The sequence below is a fragment of the Oncorhynchus tshawytscha genome, linkage group LG08 (assembly GCF_018296145.1).
Source record: "Oncorhynchus tshawytscha isolate Ot180627B linkage group LG08, Otsh_v2.0, whole genome shotgun sequence".
NCBI lineage: Eukaryota > Metazoa > Chordata > Actinopteri > Salmoniformes > Salmonidae > Oncorhynchus > Oncorhynchus tshawytscha.
The window spans coordinates 82748617-82771247 of NC_056436.1; the positions used below are offsets into that span (position 1 = coordinate 82748617).

The window sequence follows — 22631 nt, forward strand, 5'->3', positions numbered from 1 at the left end:
ATACAAGTACAAGTCTTGTTGTTTTTATTGGGTAATTTTATTTCATACAATTGAAAAATGAATATCAATGTAAATGTAAAAAAAAAAAAAACATAACACTTCATTTTTCAAATCCCAAACACACACAATATCAAGATTCACACAAACTCAGTCCAGTTATTTCCTTGTTCGTCAGCTGCTTGCCTAATAAATAGAAATGGAATTGAGAAAATGGTGACAGGTTTAAGACTTAGTAAACAATCTGGAAAACATGAAAGAAGGCTTCATAGAAATGACTTAAAATAGAGTCAATGCTCTCAATGTCATTTCTGTATCTTTAAGAAAACATCTACAATGTCATGATGGGTGTGAGAGTGACTGTCCTATGAGCCTTCAAATGTATTTATTTCTTAGATTAAGTTGCTGTATCAGTTAAGTTTGCATACTGTTTAATCCAGTTGTTTTAGGTTGTACTAGATATCTGAAAGCATGACCTACTAACATAATACACACAGGATGAAATCAGGTTACAGCCGTAATGAAACAATGGGAGTATCCCAGCAAATATGAACAAAGCACCTTATACAGCTTGGGAATGTAGGTGGAAGTCATTTACAAATGTTGTGCCATTGCTAGGATAGTCAAGAGGCAAGTGTGTCTAATACGAGGTAGACTGGGTACACAAGCACCTAATTCCTCAAGGACGTTAGGTTATTTTTGATTGAAACACGTGCATGGCTTTCATTTGCATCCCTACGCTGTAGTTGCATCGATTACACATTAAAGATAGTTCACAAACTGAAACAGTTTGAAATAGCAAAAGTACCTTCGTAATGTGCAATATCTGTATTCTATTTGCTAATGATGACCCAGATGGTAAACATAGTTCTGTATCGATGTTTAGGTGGTAGTTCTACTGCATAAAGTAAGCAGTGACTGTACTGAAAGTCTTACGGTAGTCGGATAGTGTCTTCTTTAGATTCAGGAAAAGTAAGGGAGAAGCAGAACTTGCATCAAATAAGCTTTGTGCTATACTGTAGATTAGAAGTATCATTCCATTCCTGTTCACTATAACAGGATGTGAGGAAGAAAAGAAAGAACTGATCAAAAAAGGTTGGATTCTAAAACAGTGCATTTCATCAGATGATGACACAAAGACACATCCGATTGAGATCGTTTGCGCATCAAATAAAATAACCTAACACTTTTTTATAATGAAGTGTCTCTAACTGCAGATAACTGAGATTCTGTGCAAATTGTGCAGCTTTCCTCAGCACGCCTGCCTTCCTGGTTGCCCAGGGACCTCTGGAGCCGACCTTCAACACTCTGCATCTGTACTCCCATTCCCGCTGAGTGGGTTGGGCACTGCGGAGAGGCTGGGAGACAGTGTGGCATGCGTGTCTGTCTCCACAGTCAGACTAGGGTTAAGGTGGCTGATTCCGTTGGCCTGTGGTGGTGCCCATTTCTCAGGCTTCTCCTTCTCAGGCTCCTCCCCACTGTTGGAACACAACAACAAGGGTGAGTCCTCTTTCAAAAGTCCTTCTTATTTTCATACATGTATTCTGCACCAACAAAAAGATACCCCAACAAAGTATTTAATAGAAGAATTTTGTTTGAAAAAAAAAAAAAAAAAAAAAATGTTTTATTGTTACACACCGGATAGGTGCAGTGAAATGTGTTGTTTATAAGGGTCTGCCACAGTAGTCCTGCGCCCCTGGAGCAAATTTGGGTTAAGTGCCTTGCTCAAGGGCACATCGACAGGTGTTTCACTTTGTCGGCTAGGGTATTCAAACCAGAGACATTTCGTAGTTGTGCCTATGATATGTGAGCCAATTTAGCTGAAATAATTAACATGATGATAGTCACCATAATGGATGTACATTACCTGACAATGCATCCATTGGTTACCGGCGCCTCGGAGTAGGCCTCTTTCTCAGACAAAGAAGTACGGGACCTCCTGTCCTGCCAGGACCCTGCTTGGGGCTCTTGGCCAGAGTCTGACCTGCGCCTGGCTGCTACGGCTGGGCCGGGGCCCCTTCCGCTGGGGGAGGCTGGCTCTCTGGGGCTCTGCCCAGGCCCTGGTCCTGTAGGCCCCTCTGGCTCTTTGCCTGAGCTGTCAGAGCTGTGGGAGCTCTGGCTGTGCCTCCCGTTCAGGCTGTCAGAGGAAGAGACCTTGCTTATTTGTCCGTCCCTGCTCTCATCTGAGGGAGCGAGACAAAGGGGTTAGTAGGGACATGATGTAAGAGAACAGCATGTTCACTCTCTCTGTGGGTTATTATCTGCACTAGATTACTATATGATCTAGGAGCATAAACAATAACATATTTTGACTGGCATTTTACAAAGTAAACAGTGATGCAGATTTCTACCAACCACACTGTAGGCCTGACATCTAAACTGGTTCATGATACTTGGTTGTCCCTGGACAATATTCAAAAGGCAAAGATAACACACTGTTGATTGGCTAAGAACTGGTTACAAAGACTACACTGTATAATTATTATTTAATTCACAACACGTGAATATGGCTCACCCCTAATGAATAGTGACATCATGCATGCCCTGGTCTATAGTTTTTACCATTAGAGTACTGTATGCAAATGATCACGACAGAGTGCATTGAGCCCTCTGGTGGGGATATGTAGAATAGTCACGGCTATTTCAGCACACCACTCAAATAGTCTATTCATAGCTATTCTAGGAGAATGAAAGCAATGTAAACAGAGAGACGAATGAATGGTGGTGGCTACCTCCATCTCTGGAGTCACAGGCCTGTTTACGTCTCCTCCTGAGGATGACCTCCAGCTCACTGCTGACAGGGCTCTTCCCTGGTGGGGGCGGGACCGACTCCTGAGACCCCCGACTGGGACTCTTCTTCACCGTCTCCTGGGGGGTGGGGGGGCAGAAACACATACAACATGTTTTACTGTTGGTAACAGATATATAGGTTGTTGTCACTTATTAAAAGCATATATGAGCTTTTATAATGTCTTATAATAAGGCTAATAAAATAAAAAATAATTAACATACCAGAATGCCTTTCAGTTCTTCCATGGCACTCTCCTGTGGCAGCTTTTCTTCCATTACTGGAGGTTGCTAGGGGTTGGGAGAATGCTATTAATACATCAACTAAGTTAATAACCAGGACATAGCACACATTTTACTTTGGTCCTCACGCACACCTCGGGCCTGGCAGCTGGTGTTAGCTTTTATCACATAGCTGGTCTATATTTGACAGCTGGAGGCCATTTTTTATTGATGTTCTCCTCATAGCCTGCAAGTTGTCATGGTGATTGTGTCAATCAATATAATATGCCGGTAAATGGAATGACAGCCGCAGCCATGTGGTGTCTGTCAGTCTACACTGTGAGGTAATCCATGGACAATGTTACACGAAGAGAAAGAGCCCCATGCCAAAAGCCAAACATGAAGACTGGTTTTTAGTGAGAGATTAATAACAGAACTGCTATAATCCACCTCACTCTAGTACCATATGATGTGGATTATCCCTGTGATGTGGGGGTTAGCATGCTGTTTTGTTGTGACTTTAGGATCCCGGGAGACTTCCCTTTCACAAAATTTATGTAAAAGTCAATATACTCACTTTTACGGCAACTCTCTTTGGGGAGGCAGTCAGTTGATTAAAAAACATAACATGGTTGGAGAAATAAGGGAGTAATCAGTTTGAGAACATTAAGTAGAGTCTATATTTCCACAGTTTGAGAACATTACATAGTCTATATTTCCACAGTTTGAGAACATCAAGTAGAGTCTATATTTCCATACTTTTCCAAGACAATTATTTAAACAAAACATGAAGTGTTGACCTCTCCACCTTAGTGTCTCCTCCCTTGACAGGCCTCAGAACCACTCCATGTTTAATCCTCTCCATCATCTCATTGACTGCCTTCACTTTGACATCATCTGTACCTCCTTCTGCACCTCCTTCTGCACCTCCTTCTACAAGACAAGGAGAGATGGATAATATTGTAAAGATGTGTGATTTTAAAATAAGAAATTCCTCAATTATGAATGATTATTTGAATCATATTCTCTATGTTCTATATTATTCTGGCATGTGCAGATTTGATTCTCAGTGATTTGAAACCTACCAGGAGTTTGTTCCAACTTCGGGGATCCTCCCTTTAAACCCTTGGATGATTTCCTCATGATTGCAATCAGTGAGCTATTGAATGAAAAGAGTCAATTAAACTCAGTATGATTAGACAGATTGGTGGTTGGAGCATTCATCGCTCCATGCAAGCCTGTACACAACATAATAATAGCCTATTGTCTTACCTGAGGGGGTTGCATCGCGATGGGGGAGGTGGTGGAGGAGGGGGAGGGGGGGGTGGTGGTGGGGGTGGAGGGGCTGGGGAACAGGGGCGGGGGTGGGGCGATCCCTGGTTCAGGGCCTGGTGAGGGCTCAGCGCTCTTCTGGACCTGCAGCAGCTCTTGCACTAAAGATATAAAAGACAGATGTGTTAGATGAAGCCTGGGTCACCAGTCTTTTAACATGAGAAGATGGACAACCAGTTATTCTACTGGTACTGCTGGAGACGTATTCTTTCACAAAGCTGTAGGAATCCAATCTGTGGTTACCCACAGTGTGATGTGATTGACAGCCTGTAGGTGTCCTCCTCACCTCTTTTCTCTAGGTCACGGTTCTTCTTCTCTACTTCCTGCAGACATCCCTCTGTCTCTCTCTTCTCCTCCTCCATCAGTTCCAGCTGGCTCTGCAGCTCTGCTATCTGCTGTTTCAGAGAGTACTCCTGTAGCTCAGCCTCCAGAGCCTTCACCTACATGGATATGAATGGAGATCCAGATTGACTATATTTCAGTTGGGGCTTCCCGGTTGGCGCAGTGGTTAAGGGCAGTCCTGCTGTGCCACCAGAGACTCTGGGTTCGCGCCCAGGCTCTGTGGCAACCGGCCGCGACTGGGAGGTCCGTGGGGCAACGCACAAATGGCCCAGTGCCGTCCAGTTGTAGCGATGAGACAAGATAGTAGCTACTAAAACAATTGGATACCAAGAAATTGGGGAGAAAAAGGGGGTAAAATAAAAAATAATTTAATAAAAAAGACTATATTACTATCTTGTCTCATCGCTACAACTCCCGTACGGGCTCAGGAGAGACGAAGGTTGAAAGTCATGCGTCCTCCGATACACAACCCAACCAAGCCGCACTGCTTCTTAACACAGCGCGCATCCAACCCGGAAGCCAGCAGAAAAACCGTGCACCTGGCAACCTTGGTTAGCGTGCACTGCGCCCGGCCCGCCACAGGAGTCGCTGGTGCAGCAGAAAGGCTGGTAAAACAGAAACAATGGTTTATGTTGCTTCAACAAGACTGAGAATATAATACACTGAACAAAAATATAAACACAACATGTAAAGTGTTGGTCCCATGTTTCATGAGCTGAAATAAAAAATCCCATATACAAAAAAAAGCTTGTCTCTCAAATGTTGTGCACAAATGTGTTTACATCCTGTTAGTGAGCATTTCTCCTTTGCCAAGATAATCCATCCACCTGACAGGTGTGGCATATCAAGAAGCTGATTTAACAGCATGATCATTACACACCTTGTGCTGGGGACAATAAAAGGCCACTTTAAAATGTCCAGTTTTGTCACACAACACAATGCCACTGAGAGAGCATGCAATTGGCATGCTGACTGCAGGAATGCCGACCAGAGCTGTGGCCAGAGAATTTAACGTTAATTTCTACACTATAAGCCCAGGACTTCCATATCCGTCTTCTTCACCTTCGGAATGGTCTGAGGGGGAGTGCCGAGGACTGTTTCTGTTTGTAATAAAGATCAGCTTGTCTACATGGTGCTGAGAAAGATCAGTTACAGAAGCTAGATCTGTCAGACATATGTCTGTAATGTAGCCTGCTGTCTGTCTGTCTGTCGGTCGGTCTGTAGGAAAATATAATATACTGTCAGAGAGGGGAAGATGGTAGTTTATGATCACTGCCAGATTAATTAGGGAGGAATCCTGTGGGCTGGACAGCTTCAAACACCCAAACACCCATCATAGCCCCATGTCATGTGTTGTGGGTACTGGGGGTGGAGATCTGAGAGGTGATGACTTTGCAGGTTTGGCCACAGCTGCAGTACAGCAACTGCTGCATGGGAAACCAGTGTGGGTAGTCAGACCATAGAGATATATACTGTATCTATCTAGGAGTCAGACTGGGAATGTGAGGCTTACCTTCTGGTGATGCTACCTATAACTGTAGCAGTCCTGTGAGGGAGGGAGGGAGGGAGGGAGGGAGGGAGGGAGGGAGGGAGGGAGGGAGGGAGGGAGGGAGGGAGGGAGGGAGGGAGGGAGGGAGGGTCCGTCCGTCCATGACCTACCTTCTGGTGATGCTGCAGTCTCTCCTGCTCCAGAGTCTTGGTAACATTAGCCACGTCCTCCAGAGCCTTGATCAGCTGCAGGCTGGGGTCAGCGTTCTGCAGCAGGATCATACTCTGTCTGTTAGCCTCTTTCTGCTTCACCAACATCTGGAGGAGGAGAGAGAAGGAGGAGAGAGAAGGAGGGGAGGAGGGAGGGGGGGGGAGGAGGGGAGGGATGGAGGAAGGGAGGAGGGGAGTGAGGAAGGGAGGGAGTGAGGAAGGGAGGAAGGGAGGGAGTGAGGGAGGAGGGGAGAGAGTAAGGACGGGAGGAGGGGAGGGAGTGAGGAAGGGAGGGAGGGGGAGGAGGGGGAAGGGAGGGAGGAGGGGAGGAGGGGAGAGAGTGAGGAAGGGAGGATGGGAGGGAGTGAGGAAGGGAGGAGGGGATGGAGTGAGGGAATGAGCAGGTGTTTTAAAAGACAACAGACCCAGGTTCTCTGGATATGGAAGCATTAGACTGTAGCATGAAGCAGGGTATGGAAGCATTAGACTGTAGCGTGAAGCAGGATAAAGAAGCATTAGACTGTAGCATGAAGCAGGATATAGAAGCATTAGACTGTAGCATGAAGCAGGATATGGAAGCATTAGACTGTAGCATGAAGCAGGATATAGAAGCATTAGACTGTAGCATGAAACAGGATATGGAAGCATTAGACTGTAGCATGAAGCAGGATATGGAAGTATTAGACTGTAGCATGAAACAGGATATGGAAGCATTAGACTGTAGCATGAAACAGGATATGGAAGCATTAGACTGTAGCATGAAGCAGGAAGTAAGCATTTTTATATAAATGGTCAACAACCACAGCCAGCATTCTCCAGAGAACCCCCCTCTCCAGCCTCAGGCCAAGCAGCGTAACAGTACACACCACTACTGTGGCTGTGGTTCCCCCAAGCAAATGTGTGTCCTTCAAAGCATTGCTGAGTCTGTGCTGCTGCTGTCAGTCCCCAGACTAGGTCTAATACTGTTGCTGCTGTCAGTCCCCAGACTAGGACTAATACTGTTGCTGCTGTCAGTCCCCAGACTAGGACTAATACTGTTGCTGCTGCTGTCAGTCCCCAGACTAGGACTAGTACTGTTGCTGCTGTCAGTCCCCAGACTAGGAATAATACTGTTGATGCTGTCAGTCCCTAGACTAGGACTAATACTGTTGATGCTGTCAGTCCCCAGACTAGGACTAGTACTGTTGATGCTGTCAGTCCCCAGACTAGGACTAATACTGCTGATGCTGTCAGTCCCCAGACTAGGACTAGTACTGTCGATGCTGTCAGTCCCCAGACTAGGACTAATACTGTTGATGCTGCTGTCAGTCCCCAGACTAGGACTCCAAACATTTGGAGATGTTAGCTATCACACGTAGCTAAAGACAACAAACATTTGGACATGTTAGCTATCACACGTAGCTAAAGACAACAAACATTTGGAAATGTTAGCTATCACACGTAGCTAAAGACAACAAACATTTGGACATGTTAGCTATCACACGTAGCTAAAGACAACAAACATTTGGAAATGTTAGCTATCACACGTAGCTAAAGACAACAAACATTTGGAGATGTTAGCTATCACACGTGGCCAAAGACAACAAACATTTGGAGATGTTAGCTACCACACGTAGCCAAAGACAACAAACATTTGTACAAGTAATTTATTAACATGGTGATTTAAGATAATGGCACAGTACAGTGTCATTATCCCAGTCTTCCCTTCCCTTGCCTGTCTGTCTGTCTGTCTGTCTGTCTGTCTGTCTGTCTGTCTGTCTGTCTGTCTGTCTGTCTGTCTGTCTGTCTGTCTGTCTGTCTGTCTGTCTGCCTGCCTGTCTGCCTGTCTGTCTGCTTGCCTGTCTGCCTGCCTGTCTGCCTGCCTGCCTGCCTGCCTGCCTGTCTGTCTGTCTGTCTGTCTGTCTGTCTGTCTGTCTGTCTGTCTGTCTGTCTACCTCATGGGCATACGTCTCAGCCTTCACCCTCAGGCTCTGCTCCAAATCCAGCTGCTCCTTCATCTCCTCAAACTCTGTAGTAGCCATCACAGACACTGGAGAGAGAGATGAGAGGAGAGAGATGAGAGAGATAACTAGGGATTAAAGCATAACCACAGTAAAACAATAAAATATAGAAAGCCTGAAGCTGTTTCCAGATCACTGTAATATAGTAACAGCAGAGGAGAAAGAAGAGGGCCATCTGCTGTGTAGCCCCCTCTCTACCAGGATGAAGTCTCTGAGGGGGAGACCGTGGAGCAGTAGCATGCCCTCGACAGTTGATTAAGGATGGTGAGCAGTGTGTGTGTGTGTGTGTGTGTGTGTGTGTGTGTGTGGGAGGGCCTGGTCTTTACAGGAAGACAGCCAGCTGCCAGCTACACAGCCACCCCCACATATATTACCTTATAGAAAGCTGACAGGAGTTTAGTACAGCTCTTGTGGCAGTGCCTCATAAGAGGCAGATAAATCAATGCACACATTGTATCTCTCTATATACAGTATAACTGGTATTAAATGTAACTGTCCCGAAGGCTACTACACCACATTCCCTGGTCTATACATTCTGCACTACATATGATGAACAGTAGCCAACCAGAAACCTGTGAACACAGTGGGTCGTGGATAGACTGTCATGTACTGATTTGAACACAGTGGGTCGTGTATAGACTGTCATGTACTGATATGAACACAGTGGGTCGTGGGTAGACTGTAATGTACTGATATGAACACAGTGGGTCGTGTATAGACTGTCATGTACTGATATGAACACAGTGGGTCGTGTATAGACTGTCATGTACTGATATGAACACAGTGGGTCGTGTATAGACTGTCATGTACTGATATGAACACAGTGGGTCATGTATAGACTGTCATGTACTGATATGAACACAGTGGGTCGTGTGTAGACTGTCATGTACTGATATGAACACAGTGGGTCGTGTATAGACTGTCATGTACTGATATGAACACAGTGGGTCGTGTGTAGACTGTCATGTACTGATATGAACACAGTGGGTCGTGTATAGACTGTCATGTACTGATATGAACACAGTGGGTCGTGTATAGACTGTCATGTACTGATGTGAACACAGTGGGTCGTGTGTAGACTGTCATGTACTGATATGAACACAATGGGTCGTGGGTAGACTGTCATGTACTGATATGAACACAGTGGGTCGTGTATAGACTGTCATGTACTGATATGAACACAGTGGGTCGTGGGTAGACTGTCATGTACTGATATGAACACAGTGGGCCGTGTATAGACTGGCATGTACTGATATGAACACAGTGGGTCGTGGGTAGACTGTCATGTACTGATATGAACACAGTGGGTCGTGTATAGACTGTCATGTACTGATATGAACACAGTGGGTCATGTATAGACTGTCATGTACTGATATGAACACAGTGGGTCGTGGGTAGACTGGCATGTACTGATATGAACACAGTGGGTCGTGGGTAGACTATCATGTACTGATATGAACACAGTGGGTTGTATATAGACTGTCATGTAACTCACCTCTATTGATATGAACACAGTGGGTCGTGGGTAGACTGTCATGTACTGATATGAACACAGTTGGTCGCGGGTAGACTGTCATGTACTGATATGAACACAGTGGGTCGTGTATAGACTGTCATGTAACTCACCTCTATTGATATGAACACAGTGGGTCGTGTATAGACTGTCATGTAACTCACCTCTATTGATATGAACACAGTGGGTCGTGTATAGACTGTCATGTAACTCACCTCTATTGATATGAACACAGTGGGTCGTGGGTAGACTGTAATGTACTGATATGAACACAGTGGGTCGTGGGTAGACTGTCATGTACTGATATGAACAGTGGGTCGTGTATAGACTGTCATGTACTGGTATGAACACAGTGGGTCGTGTATAGACTGGCATGTACTGATATGAACACAGTGGGTCGTGTATAGACTGTCATGTAACTCACCTCTATTGATATGAACACAGCGGGTGTATAGACTGTCATGTACTGATATGAACACAGTGGGTCATGTGTACTGATATGAACACAGTGGGTCGTGTATAGACTGTCATGTACTGATATGAACAGTGGGTCGTGTATAGAATGTCATGTACTGGTATGAACACAGTGGGTCGTGTATAGACTGTCATGTACTGGTATGAACACAGTGGGTCGTGTATAGACTGTCATGTACTCATATGAACACAGTGGGTCGTGTATAGACTGGCATGTACTGATATGAACACAGTGGGTTGTGTATAGACTGTCATGTACTGATATGAACACAGTGGGTCGTGTATAGACTGTCATGTAACTCACCTCTATTGAACCTCTTGATGGTCTTGCTTTGCTGCTCCATGGTTTTGTGAAGCTCCTTCATTTCAGCCTGCTCCTTCTCAGTCTACAAAAACATTCAGAGTGAAGCAGAAAGGCTGGTCAAACAGAAACAATCCAGATTTATGGTGCTTCAACACGACTGAGAATATATTACACTGAATAAAAATATAAACTCAACATGTAAAGTGTTGGTCCCATGTTTCATGAGCTGAAATAAAAGATCCCAGAAATGTTCCATACGCACAAAAAGCTTATTTCTCTCAAATGTTGTACACAAATTTGTTTACATCCCTGTTAGTGAGCATTTCTACTTTGCGAAGATAATCCATCCACCTGACTTCAAGAAATGGATTAAACAGCATGATCATTACACAGGTGCACCTTGTGCTCTGGACAATAAAAGGCTACTCTAAAATGTGCTGTTTTGTCACACAACAATGCCACATATGTCTCAAGATCTGAGGGAGCGTGCAATTGGCATGCTGACTAAAAGAATGTCCACCAGAGCTGTTGACAGATAATTCAATGTTAATTTCTCTACCATAAGCAGCCTACAATGTCGTTTTAGAGAATTTGGCAGTACGTCCAACCGGCCTCACAACCGCAGACCACGTGTAACCAAATCAGTCCAGGACCTCCACATCCGGCTTCGTCACCTGCGGGATGGTCTGACACGAGCCACCCGGACAGCTGATGAAACTGTGGGTTTGCATTTTACTCACCAAACATGTCACCCATTGAGCATGTTTGGGATGCTCTGGATCGACGTGTACGACAGCGTGTTCCAGTTCCCGCCAATATCCATCAACTTTGCACAGCCATTGAAGAGAAGTGGGACAACATTCCACATGTCACAATCAACAGCCTGATCAACTCTATGTGAAGGAGATGTGTCACGCTGCATGAGGCAAATGGTGGTCACACCAGATACTGACTGGTTTTCTGAACCACGCTCCTACCTTTTATTTTTAGGTGTCTGTGACCAACAGATGTATATCTGTTTTCCCAGTCATGTGAAATCCATACATTAAGGCCCAAAAAATGTATTTCAATTGACTGATTTCCTTATATGAACGGTAACTCATTTATATTTTTGTTCAGTGTACATATCAAAACTATGAAAAATCTAGACAGATATTCTGCATTCAAACTTACATAGTATAATACAAGACCTCTCAGCAGCCCTCAGAATCCCGCCCCAAGCAGACAGAGACACTTTCTGTGCCTGTCTGAGACTGTCCTACTGTGAGGTATTGATTTCCAGGCATGGTAGTGGATACTCACCAGGGCTGTTAGCTCTTCAATCTGTCTCTGCTGCTCTTGAAGCTGACAGGCGAGCCACTTCTTCTCCTCCAGCAGAGTGCTCACTGTCTCCTGCAACTCTGGAGGGGAAGAAAGAGCTTCCTGGGTGACACGACGTGATGACATCTCTTCACTACTTCTAATATTCTGACATACAGCTCTGTTACTTTAACATTTTAACATGGTTTATCTTGCTACTGGAAATACCATTAGAAAAAAACAACAGAAAGATGAAACCTAATATGCTGTACAGTCACAACATCATTTCATTGCAGTCAGTCCATTACCCCGTCAAGACAAATTTAGACAAAGGGTCTGATATAGTGTTGACCTGCTGTTGGTATTGGCTGTACGGGTCAGGGCTGGTGTCCTGTGTTCCGGTCTGTGTACGGGTCTGGTAGGTACCCGGTACTGTCTGTGTACGGGTCCGGTAGCTACCCGGTACTGTCTGTGTACTGGTCTGGTAGGTACCCGGTACTGTCTGTGTACGGGTCTGGTAGGTACCCGGTACTGTCTGTGTACGGGTCTGGTAGCTACCCAGTACTGTCTGTGTATGGGTCCGGTAGGGTACCCGGTACTGTCTGTGTATGGGTCGGGTCCGGTAGCTACCCAGTACTGTCTGTGTATGGGTCCGGTAGGTACCCGGTACTGTCTGTGTACGGGTCCGGTAGCTACCCAGTACTGTCTGTGTATGGGTCCGGTAGGTACCCGGTACTGTCTGTGTACGGGTCTGGTAGGTACCCGGTACTGTCTGTGTATGGGTCCGGTAGGTACCCGGTACTGTCTGTGTACGGGTCCGGTAGCTACCCAGTACTGTCCGTGTATGGGTCCGGTAGGTACCCGGTACTGTCTGTGTACGGGTCCGGTAGCTACCCGGTACTGTCTGTGTACTGGTCTGGTAGGTACCCGGTACTGTCTGTGTACTGGTCTGGTAGGTACCCGGTACTGTCTGTGTACGGGTCTGGTAGGTACCCGGTACTGTCTGTGTACGGGTCTGGTACCTTTACCCTGCTGTTGGTACTGGCTGTAGGGGTCAGGGCTGGTGTCCTGTGTCTCCATCTCCTCTTCCAGAGGTATGCAGTCTGTGATACTAGGTAGCATCTCATCCAGACAGGGTCGAGACGACAGGCTCAGATACTTCAGCTTCCTGTTCTCACTGTTCAGCTGTGGGACAAACAACATTATATATGATAAAGACAAATTATGTATAGCTGATAACAGAGGCCAATAGCACACAGACACATACACTGATTTGGCATGTTGACTGTAATATTGTAAGATATGTATGTACTGTAGCCTACATGTCAATGGCTTATGGAAATAAACATTATACCTACAAACATGTAAAAATGCCTTGGTGGCAAGGGTCTCAACTACTAAGCCAATCAGTGTCAGTGTCTTACCTTGGTGGCAAGGGTCTCAACTACTAAGCTAATCAGTGTCAGTGTCTTACCTTGGTGGCAAGGGCCTCAACTACTAAGCCAATCAGTGTCAGTGTCTTACCTTGGTGGCAAGGGTCTCAACTACTAAGCCAATCAGTGTCAGTGTCTTACCTTGGTGGCAAGGGTCTCAACTACTAAGCCAATCAGTGTCAGTGTCTTACCTTGGTGGCAAGGGTCTCAACTACTAAGCTAATCAGTGTCAGTGTCTTACCTTGGTGGCAAGGGCCTCAACTACTAAGCCAATCAGTGTCAGTGTCTTACCTTGGTGGCAAGGGTCTCAACTACTAAGCCAATCAGTGTCAGTGTCTTACCTTGGTGGCAAGGGTCTCAACTACTAAGCTAATCAGTGTCAGTGTCTTACCTTGGTGGCAAGGGCCTCAACTACTAAGCCAATCAGTGTCAGTGTCTTACCTTGGTGGCAAGGGTCTCAACTACTAAGCCAATCAGTGTCAGTGTCTTACCTTGGTGGCAAGGGCCTCAGCATTTTCTCTGCAGGATTTTTCTATCTCCAGCTGAGTCTGCAGAACGCTCACCTCCTCAATCACCATTTGGGAAACTGGAATACAAAAAACATTACATTGCAGTTAGTTTTATTGTTTTATGGTACGATTTGACTCCTATTTTAAAGAATGAATGACTGACTGAATAAATGACTGACTGAATGAGAGGAAAAATGTCTATTGTGTTACTCTATTTCCCCTTCTCCATCTTGAGCTATTCAGTTTCCCTCTATTTCCCCTTCTCCCCATTGAGCTATTCAGTTTCCCTCTATTTCCCCTTCTCCCTACTGAGCTATTCAGTTTCCCTCTATTTCCCCTTCTCCCTACTGAGCTATTCAGTTTCCCTCTATTTCCCCTTCTCCATATTGAGCTATTCAGTTTCCCTCTAAAAACATTCTCCCTACTGAGCTATTCAGTTTCCCTTGTTTCCCCTTCTCCATCTTGAGCTATTCAGTTTCCCTCTGATTTCCCTTCTCCCTACGGAAAAATGAGCTATTCAGTTTCCTCTATTTCCCCTTCTCCCTACTGAGCTATTCAGTTTCCCTCTATTTCCCCTTCTCCCTACTGAGCTATTCAGTTTCCCTCTATTTCCCCTTCTCCCTACTGAGCTATTCAGTTTCCCTCTATTTCCCCTTCTCCCTACTGAGCTATTCAGTTTCCCTCTATTTCCCCTTCTCCCTACTGAGCTATTCAGTTTCCCTCTATTTCCCCTTCTCCCTACTGAGCTATTCAGTTTCCCTCTATTTCCCCTTCTCCATCTTGAGCTATTCAGTTTCCCTCTATTTCCCCTTCTCCATATTGAGCTATTCAGTTTCCCTCTATTTCCCCTTCTCCCTACTGAGCTATTCAGTTTCCCTCTATTTCCCCTTCTCCCTACTGAGCTATTCAGTTTCCCTCTGTCTACAGACAGAACTGTAACAGGGTCCATGTGACATGCTAATGTAGCCAGATCGTGTTGCATTGGAGACCAGGAAGGCTCAGGCTCTTTTTTCATTGTAAATCATTAGTATTTCCTCTGGCTACTAAATACTCTAAATCAGATTAACTAAGGTCCATGTGATTCCATTGAAAATGTAAGCTTCTCCTGCATTTGTGCCAGTGGTCATTTTTTGTTTCAAAACAAAGGCTACAGTGCTTAATATGCTCTTAGATGTTTTTTTTTTTTTTGGGGGGGGTTGTTGTTGTTGTCAGGAAAAGAGGTGCAAGCATTCTTCCATATGCACATACACATTGCATATTGGCACACCCAGAACACCCACATGTCCATCATTTGTTAACTATTGAAATGCTCCTTAGTTTACAGTGTCTATACTACTACAGTACAACTGGCCCCTCAAGGGAGAATCTGGTTTCATCTGTTTCATCGTGACACCAATCCAACTAGGGATCCAACAGCCTACCTAGTCTGCTACCTAGTCTGCTACCTAGTCTGCTACCTACTCCGCTACCTAGTCTGCTACCTAGTCTGCTACCTAGTCTGCTACCTACTCCGCTACCTAGTCTGCTACCTACTCCGCTACCTACTCCGCTGCCTAGTCTGCTACCTACTCTGCTACCTAGTCCGCTACCTAGTCTGCTACCTAGTCTGCTACCTACTCCGCTACCTAGTCCGCTACCTAGTCTGCTACCTACTCCGCTACCTAGTCCGCTACCTAGTCTGCTACCTAGTCTGCTACCTAGTCTGCTACCTAGTCCGCTACCTAGTCCGCTACCTAGTCCGCTACCTAGTCCGCTACCTAGTCCGCTACCTAGTCTGCTACCTAGTCTGCTACCTACTCCGCTGCCTAGTCCCGCTACCTAGTCTGCTAAACTCCCCCTCTGTGTTGTGCCTAAGCAACCTCTGTGTTTATTCATGTACTATATTGTTCCGTTTCAAAAAACACAACATCTTAACGCAATATTCAAAATGTTTGTGCTTATTCATTCATTTTATTATTTTAACCTTTATTTAACTCGGCAAGTCAGTTAAGAATAAATTCTTATTTTCAATGACAGCCTAGGAACAGTGGGTTAACTGCCTGTTCAGGGGCAGAATGACAGATTTGTACCTTGTCAGCTCTGGGATTTGAACTTGCAACCTTCCGGTTACTAGTCCAACACTCTAACCACAAGGCTACTCTGCCACCCCATTTGCTCTAATGCCTTCTGAATACACATGCCTCTGCATATTATCCCCAGCTTGATTACACCATATTTGCAAAGCAGTAGGTCAATCCTAACCCTGATGTCTGACACTGAGCATGCATGAGTCCCTGAGAATTCTGGGAAAGGGGATCGAAGATTCTGCTTGTTATCACGCTTAGGAGCAGTAGGAAAGTTCTGCAGCACACACACATGACGACAGGCTGATCTCTATAGCTGTCCTGCGGTTAAACTACTCCTCTCTGATTCCCTGGATAGTCTCCACGTCCAGTATTTCTGTAATGAGACTAGAAGAGCAGAGCTGGAGGGGCTGTGTGTCTGTATTGTGGTAGAGATTCTAGGTCAATAACTCCTCTATGCTTAATGCTCCATGAACTGAATGTTGACTCCAAAAACCTGCCTTTAACATGGTGTCATATACTCTGTGGAGGAGCGCTGAGCAAGTCATCGTGTCCCAAAGGGCACCCTATTCCCTACATAGAGCAACTACTTTAGATAGGGCCCTATTCCCTACTTAGAGCAACTACTTTAGATAGGGCCCTATTCCCTACATTGAGCACTACTTTAGATAGGGCCCTATTCCCTACATAGTGCCCTACTTTTGATCAGGACCCTGGGAATAGGATGCCATTTGGGACACAGACAGTGACTTACTCAAGAGCTTCTCTACAGAGGGAACAGAATCTTATCTTAGACATTGTACTGTAGGGGAAATATGAGCCTGCTTCCTGTTTCCCCTACAGACACCAAGCATTTACCGCTGTCAGGTGGGAGAGGAGGTAAGCTAGGCCAATCAGCAGGGACATTTACCGCTGTCAGGTGGGAGAGGTAAAAGCTAGGCCAATCAGCAGGGACATTTACCGCTGTCAGGTGGGAGAGGTAAAAGCTAGGCCAATCAGCAGGGACATTTACCGCTGTCAGGTGGGAGAGGAGGTAAAAGCTAGGCCAATCAGCAGGGACATTTACCGCTGTCAGGTGGGAGAGGAGGTAAAAGCTAGGCCAATCAGCAGGGACATTTACCGCTGTCAGGTGGGAGAGGAGGTAAAGCTAGGCCAATCAGCAGGGACATTTACCGCTGTCAGGTGGGAGAGGAGGTAAAAGCTAGGCCAATCAGCAGGGACATTTACCGCTGTCAGGTGGGAGAGGAGGTAAAAGCTAGGCCAATCAGCAGGGACATTTACCGCTGTCAGGTGGGAGAGGAGGAAAAGCTAGGCCAATCAGCAGGGACATTTACCGCTGTCAGGTGGGAGAGGAGGTAAAAGCTAGGCCAATCAGCAGGGACATTTACCGCTGTCAGGTGGGAGAGGAGGTAAGCTAGGCCAATCAGCAGGGACATTTACCGCTGTCAGGTGGGAGAGGTAAAAGCTAGGCCAATCAGCAGGGACATTTACCGCTGTCAGGTGGGAGAGGAGGTAAGCTAGGCCAATCAGCAGGGACATTTACCGCTGTCAGGTGGGAGAAGAGGTAAAAGCTAGGCCAATCAGCAGGGACATTTACCGCTGTCAGGTGGGAGAGGAGGTAAAAGCTAGGCCAATCAGCAGGGACATTTACCGCTGTCAGGTGGGAGAGGAGGTAAAAGCTAGGCCAATCAGCAGGGACATTTACCGCTGTCAGGTGGGAGAGGAGGTAAGCTAGGCCAATCAGCAGGGACATTTACCGCTGTCAGGTGGGAGAGGAGGTAAAGCTAGGCCAATCAGCAGGGACATTTACCGCTGTCAGGTGGGAGAGGAGGTAAAAGCTAGGCCAATCAGCAGGGACATTTACCGCTGTCAGGTGGGAGAGGAGGTAAGCTAGGCCAATCAGCAGGGACATTTACCGCTGTCAGGTGGGAGAGGAGGTAAAAGCTAGGCCAATCAGCAGGGACATTTACCGCTGTCAGGTGGGAGAGGAGGTAAAAGCTAGGCCAATCAGCAGGGACATTTACCGCTGTCAGGTGGGAGAGGAGGTAAAAGCTAGGCCAATCAGCAGGGACATTTACAGCTGTCAGGTGGGAGAGGAGGTAAGCTAGGCCAATCAGCAGGGACATTTACCGCTGTCAGGTGGGAGAGGAGGTAAAAGCTAGGCCAATCAGCAGGGACATTTACCGCTGTCAGGTGGGAGAGGAGGTAAAAGCTAGGCCAATCAGCAGGGACATTTACCGCTGTCAGGTGGGAGAGGAGGTAAAAGCTAGGCCAATCAGCAGGGACATTTACCGCTGTCAGGTGGGAGAGGAGATAAAAGCTAGGCCAATCAGCAGGGACATTTACCGCTGTCAGGTGGGAGAGGAGATAAAAGCTAGGCCAATCAGCAGGGACATTTACCGCTGTCAGGTGGGAGAGGGGATAAAAGCTAGGCCAATCAGCAGGGACATTTACCGCTGTCAGGTGGGAGAGGGGGTAAAAGCTAGGCCAATCAGCAGGGACATTTACCGCTGTCAGGTGGGAGAGGAGATAAAAGCTAGGCCAATCAGCAGGGACATTTACCGCTGTCAGATGGGAGAGGAGGTAAAAGCTAGGCCAATCAGCCGGGACATTTACAGCGTCATGCTGGCTCGCTGCGTTCGAGAAGTACAGAACCAACACGGCAGGCCTGAGCTTGTTTGTCAGCGACGAGGTCTTGTAAGTATTATTGTTGTTTGAACGTAATCCGACAACTTTTGGTCCTAGCAAAGCAAATAGCTATAGCCTATACTTTCAGGACTATAGGGGTGGCAGGGTAGCCTAGTGGTTAGAGCATTGGACTAGTAACCGAAAGGTTGTAAGTTCAAATCCCCGAGCTGACAAGGTACAAAATCTGTCGTTCTACCCCTGAACAAGGCAGTTAACCCACTGCTCCTAGGACGTCATTGAAAATAAGAATTTGTTCTTAACTGACTTGCCTAGTAAAATAAAGGTCAAATTTAAAATAATGTCAATCTTCAGAGATTATATACCCAATGGTAATTGTATGATAAATTGTAGTTACTAATATCTCTTGTTTTAAGTGCATGTCAACTTGAAATGATATTTTAAAAGCTTATTTCCCCATTTCATATTGACTTGAGTATAATGTACCTATAAAATATACAGTATCACTCTGAGTGAAGGGCCACAATAGAATAGATGCCAGACTGGAACACAGGAGCAGCCCCTCTCTTTCTCTAGTAATGAATCATTCATAATTGAGGATTTGAATAATGCAGTGAAATAACACAAGGTGTTGGCGTGGTGACTTGTGGTTCTCATCGGAGATGAATGAATGCCGACCACAGCAGGGGACAGGGGAGAGACACAGTCCCCCTGATGATTATAATAAGACCTGGTAATAACACGTTTTAGACACTATTGTTCTCTTGGCCCTGGCTGAAGGCTCCTATGGTGTCTAGGTGTGTACAGTCATAATTCAGAGCAACCTGTCTTTGATGACCTATTGTTTAGGTTAAAGGTCAGCAAAACGAAATAGGTTACCTCTCTGTTTAAAGTCTGTCTGTACCTGTCTGGGAAGCTGAAACTGGTCCCAGCTTGGTTGAGGAGAGAGACAAATATCTAACATCTAACTTTATTAGGTTATGTAAGAAAAATGGTTTAATGCAGCACATCAAAAGGTAAACATTTCTGACATGATTTACCTATCCTACGAGAATCAAGCAGAAGCATTTCAGGAACTTGACTGGTAACGATCCAGCCAACCATCTGAACAAAATGCCGATGACGTAGCCTATAATACAACATTGCCAAAAGACAGCTAGCTGAAAGCTGTGAGAAAGTAGCACAACAACCCCTGTCATACTAATGCTACACTTTAAACCTACAGTATACTGTAGCTGTGAACTTGAATGATTATTATCTTTCTTACCTCGCATAATGAAATCAGGCAGTCTGTCAGCGCTCCAAAACTCAACCCTGTAACCTTGTTCCTTACCAAATCAATTGTTAATGGAGCTACTGTGGTATCTTATTACTTGTTGCTAGGAAGAACTGGGCAGGGTCGCCAAAACACAAATCCATGACTATGGTTGGCCGAAGGTCTGAGTAGTCATGGAAACTGAGATACCTTCTTACACACACCCATTCAGGAGCCGGTTTGGAGAGGCGGTCATCACCAGAGGGATGTGTAGAGAGGTGTGAGGAAGGGTAATGTGTGTAACAGTCCTACCCCCCCTCCCCACTCCATCTCTTACACCGCTGCTACTCTCTGTTGTTATCATCTATGCATAGTCACTTTAATAACTCTACCTACATGTACATATTACTTCAACTAACCGGTGCCCGCGCACATGGACTCTGTACCGGTAGCCCCCTGTATATAGTCTCTCTATTGTTATATTACTGCTGCTCTTTAATTACTTGTTACTTTTATTTCTTATCTGTATTTTTTTAACTGCATTGTTGGTTAGGGGCTCGTAAGTAAACATTTCACTGTAAGGTTGTTGTATCCAGTGCATGTCACTAATAAAATGTTATTTGATCAAATGTGTGTGTGTGTGTTAGTGTCTGGAACTCACCTCTCTTGATGTGTTTCAGCTGGCTCTCTGCTTCATCTCTCTCTTCTGTCAGTTTCATGCACTGAGGAAACAGGAAGGAATTGGGTTCACGTTCTACAATACAATCATATGCAGGTCACAAATAAACCTGCAAGCACAATCCATTTAAGTGTAGTTAATTGATGACAGTAATCCATGGTCCTTTGTTGTTGTAGGGTATGAAAGGATAGGACACAGGACTCACTACACTAAGACAGTTTCCTTCAGTCAATACACTGTTCCAACACAGATGTTACTCATTTAGAATACACTGTCATATAGAGCAACTAGACAGTATTGAGTGCATACATTCTCATAATGGTCCCCCGTAGGAATTGAACCCACAACCCTGGCGTTGCAAGAGCTGTGCTCTACCAACTAAGACACACGGGACTCCTATGATCTGCTATATGACTATCTCCCTATAGTTTCAGTCCCCTATGATCTGCAATAGGACTATCTCCCTATAGTTTCAGTCTCCTATAACCTGCTGTGGGACTATCTCCTCATAGTTTTAGTCTCCTATGATCTGATCTCCCTTTAGTTTCAGTCTCCTATGATCTGCTGTGGGACTATCTCCCTTTTCAGTTTCTGCAGTCTATCTCCCTATGAGTCTGCTGTAGGGTTTCAGTCTCCTATGATCTGCTGTGGGACTATCTCCCCATAGTTTCAGTTTGTTGGACAGACAAGGGAGCTGCTTCTACATGGTTTATTATATTGGTAATAGCGTACATGGAAAACAATGGTCCATCTACAATTCAGAGTACATTCAATAGGTAGTATGTGGCCTATATTGGGTCATTATCCATTAGGACAGGATAGACTTAGATTTTCTTACCAATTATTCTATAACGGCTACAGGAAGCTCTTCCCTGACATCCGTGCAATGTCAGGGAAGTTCTGATCTGAAATTGCCTTGACTAGCCTATTGTTAAAGCACGTGTCCCACTTTCACCCACTTTCTACCTGCGCTCTGCCAAAGATACAAAAAACAACAGTCCCACTGTTTTAAACAGGCCCACCGTGTCATCTTGCTTGAAATAACATTTTCTTTATAGATATTTAAAAATATGCTAAGGTTTATGAAATCGGCCTACTTGGTGGGACCCTTTAGTCAAGGCCTGATCTTATTAATTTATAGTGCATAGATTATTGAATTTCTAGAAACAACGTAGCGCTGAAATAAATACAAAAAAAGTGACAAAATGACATATACAATCTAAGATGACGTACCAGATAACCAAACCTCTAATCAGGTTTGTTCAACTGAGATCCAATCATTATTTTAGCTGCCAAAATCTCACCGAAACTGGGCTTTCCTATCAATGGCAAGAATAGCGAGATTTTGGGAGGGGTCGGCCCTTTGATTTCACACAGCATAGCCTACCTACACCAAAACCGGCCGGCACAAATATGTGCAGGGAAAAATAAAAACGTCTCACCTTGACTTCGTTATGTCTACTATGTTACTTCTGTAATCGTTGAAAAAGGTCTCAAATATGTAACGGAAGAGCATCTATTACCTGCATTTTTTGGGTATCTCGCGCCTCCGCCCCACATCCTTCCATCTGCACCAGCCCCGATGATGAAGACGGTAGCATTATGACCCCGGTCGATAACTAAACTAATAATTTGGACTTTATAATATCGTATTATAGAAATAAAATAAATAACTAGGCTACTTCTAGCAACTGGCAAGTCCGCTGAGGTGTCTTAGAAAAAGCATTTCATGTCTATATGGGATGGATAAGACCGCTACTTCTATTCAGGCACAGTGAATCCTTTCGCTGACAGCATCGCCTGCCCCGGTCCCCGGTCCCCCCCTCCCTTCGCCCCACTACTCAGGGTTTATTGCGCATGCATCCTCATCTCGTATTCGTCTACATTTGCTGATGAGCATGAAAGCTCCACCCTTTCAGTTTGATTGTGCATTGTAATTAGGCTAAAATGTTTAATTCAAAGTCTTCACTGCTAAATGTAAAAACAATTATTATAATAAACAATAATAATAACAATAATAATTGCCCATCTCTCTGCAGACTGACACTCATTTCACATCTTTGCTTAGAATGCTCAAC

General features: G+C 45.2%; 1 protein-coding gene across 1 annotated transcript; it reads right to left on the minus strand.

Moving 5' to 3' along the window:
* Position 1: 1 nt before the first annotated feature.
* Positions 2–22353, minus strand: shtn3 (shootin 3). The gene is given in 18 exon segments (XM_042326081.1): positions 2–1475; positions 1865–2180; positions 2730–2865; positions 3010–3075; positions 3584–3598; positions 3815–3939; positions 4092–4165; positions 4279–4364; positions 4366–4439; positions 4625–4778; positions 6340–6486; positions 8313–8407; positions 10670–10751; positions 11972–12069; positions 12991–13153; positions 13893–13987; positions 20536–20596; positions 22077–22353. Coding segments are annotated over 18 exon segments (2043 nt in total). The 5' UTR covers positions 22155–22353; the 3' UTR covers positions 2–1297.
* Between the last annotated feature and the right edge of the window lie 278 nt (positions 22354–22631).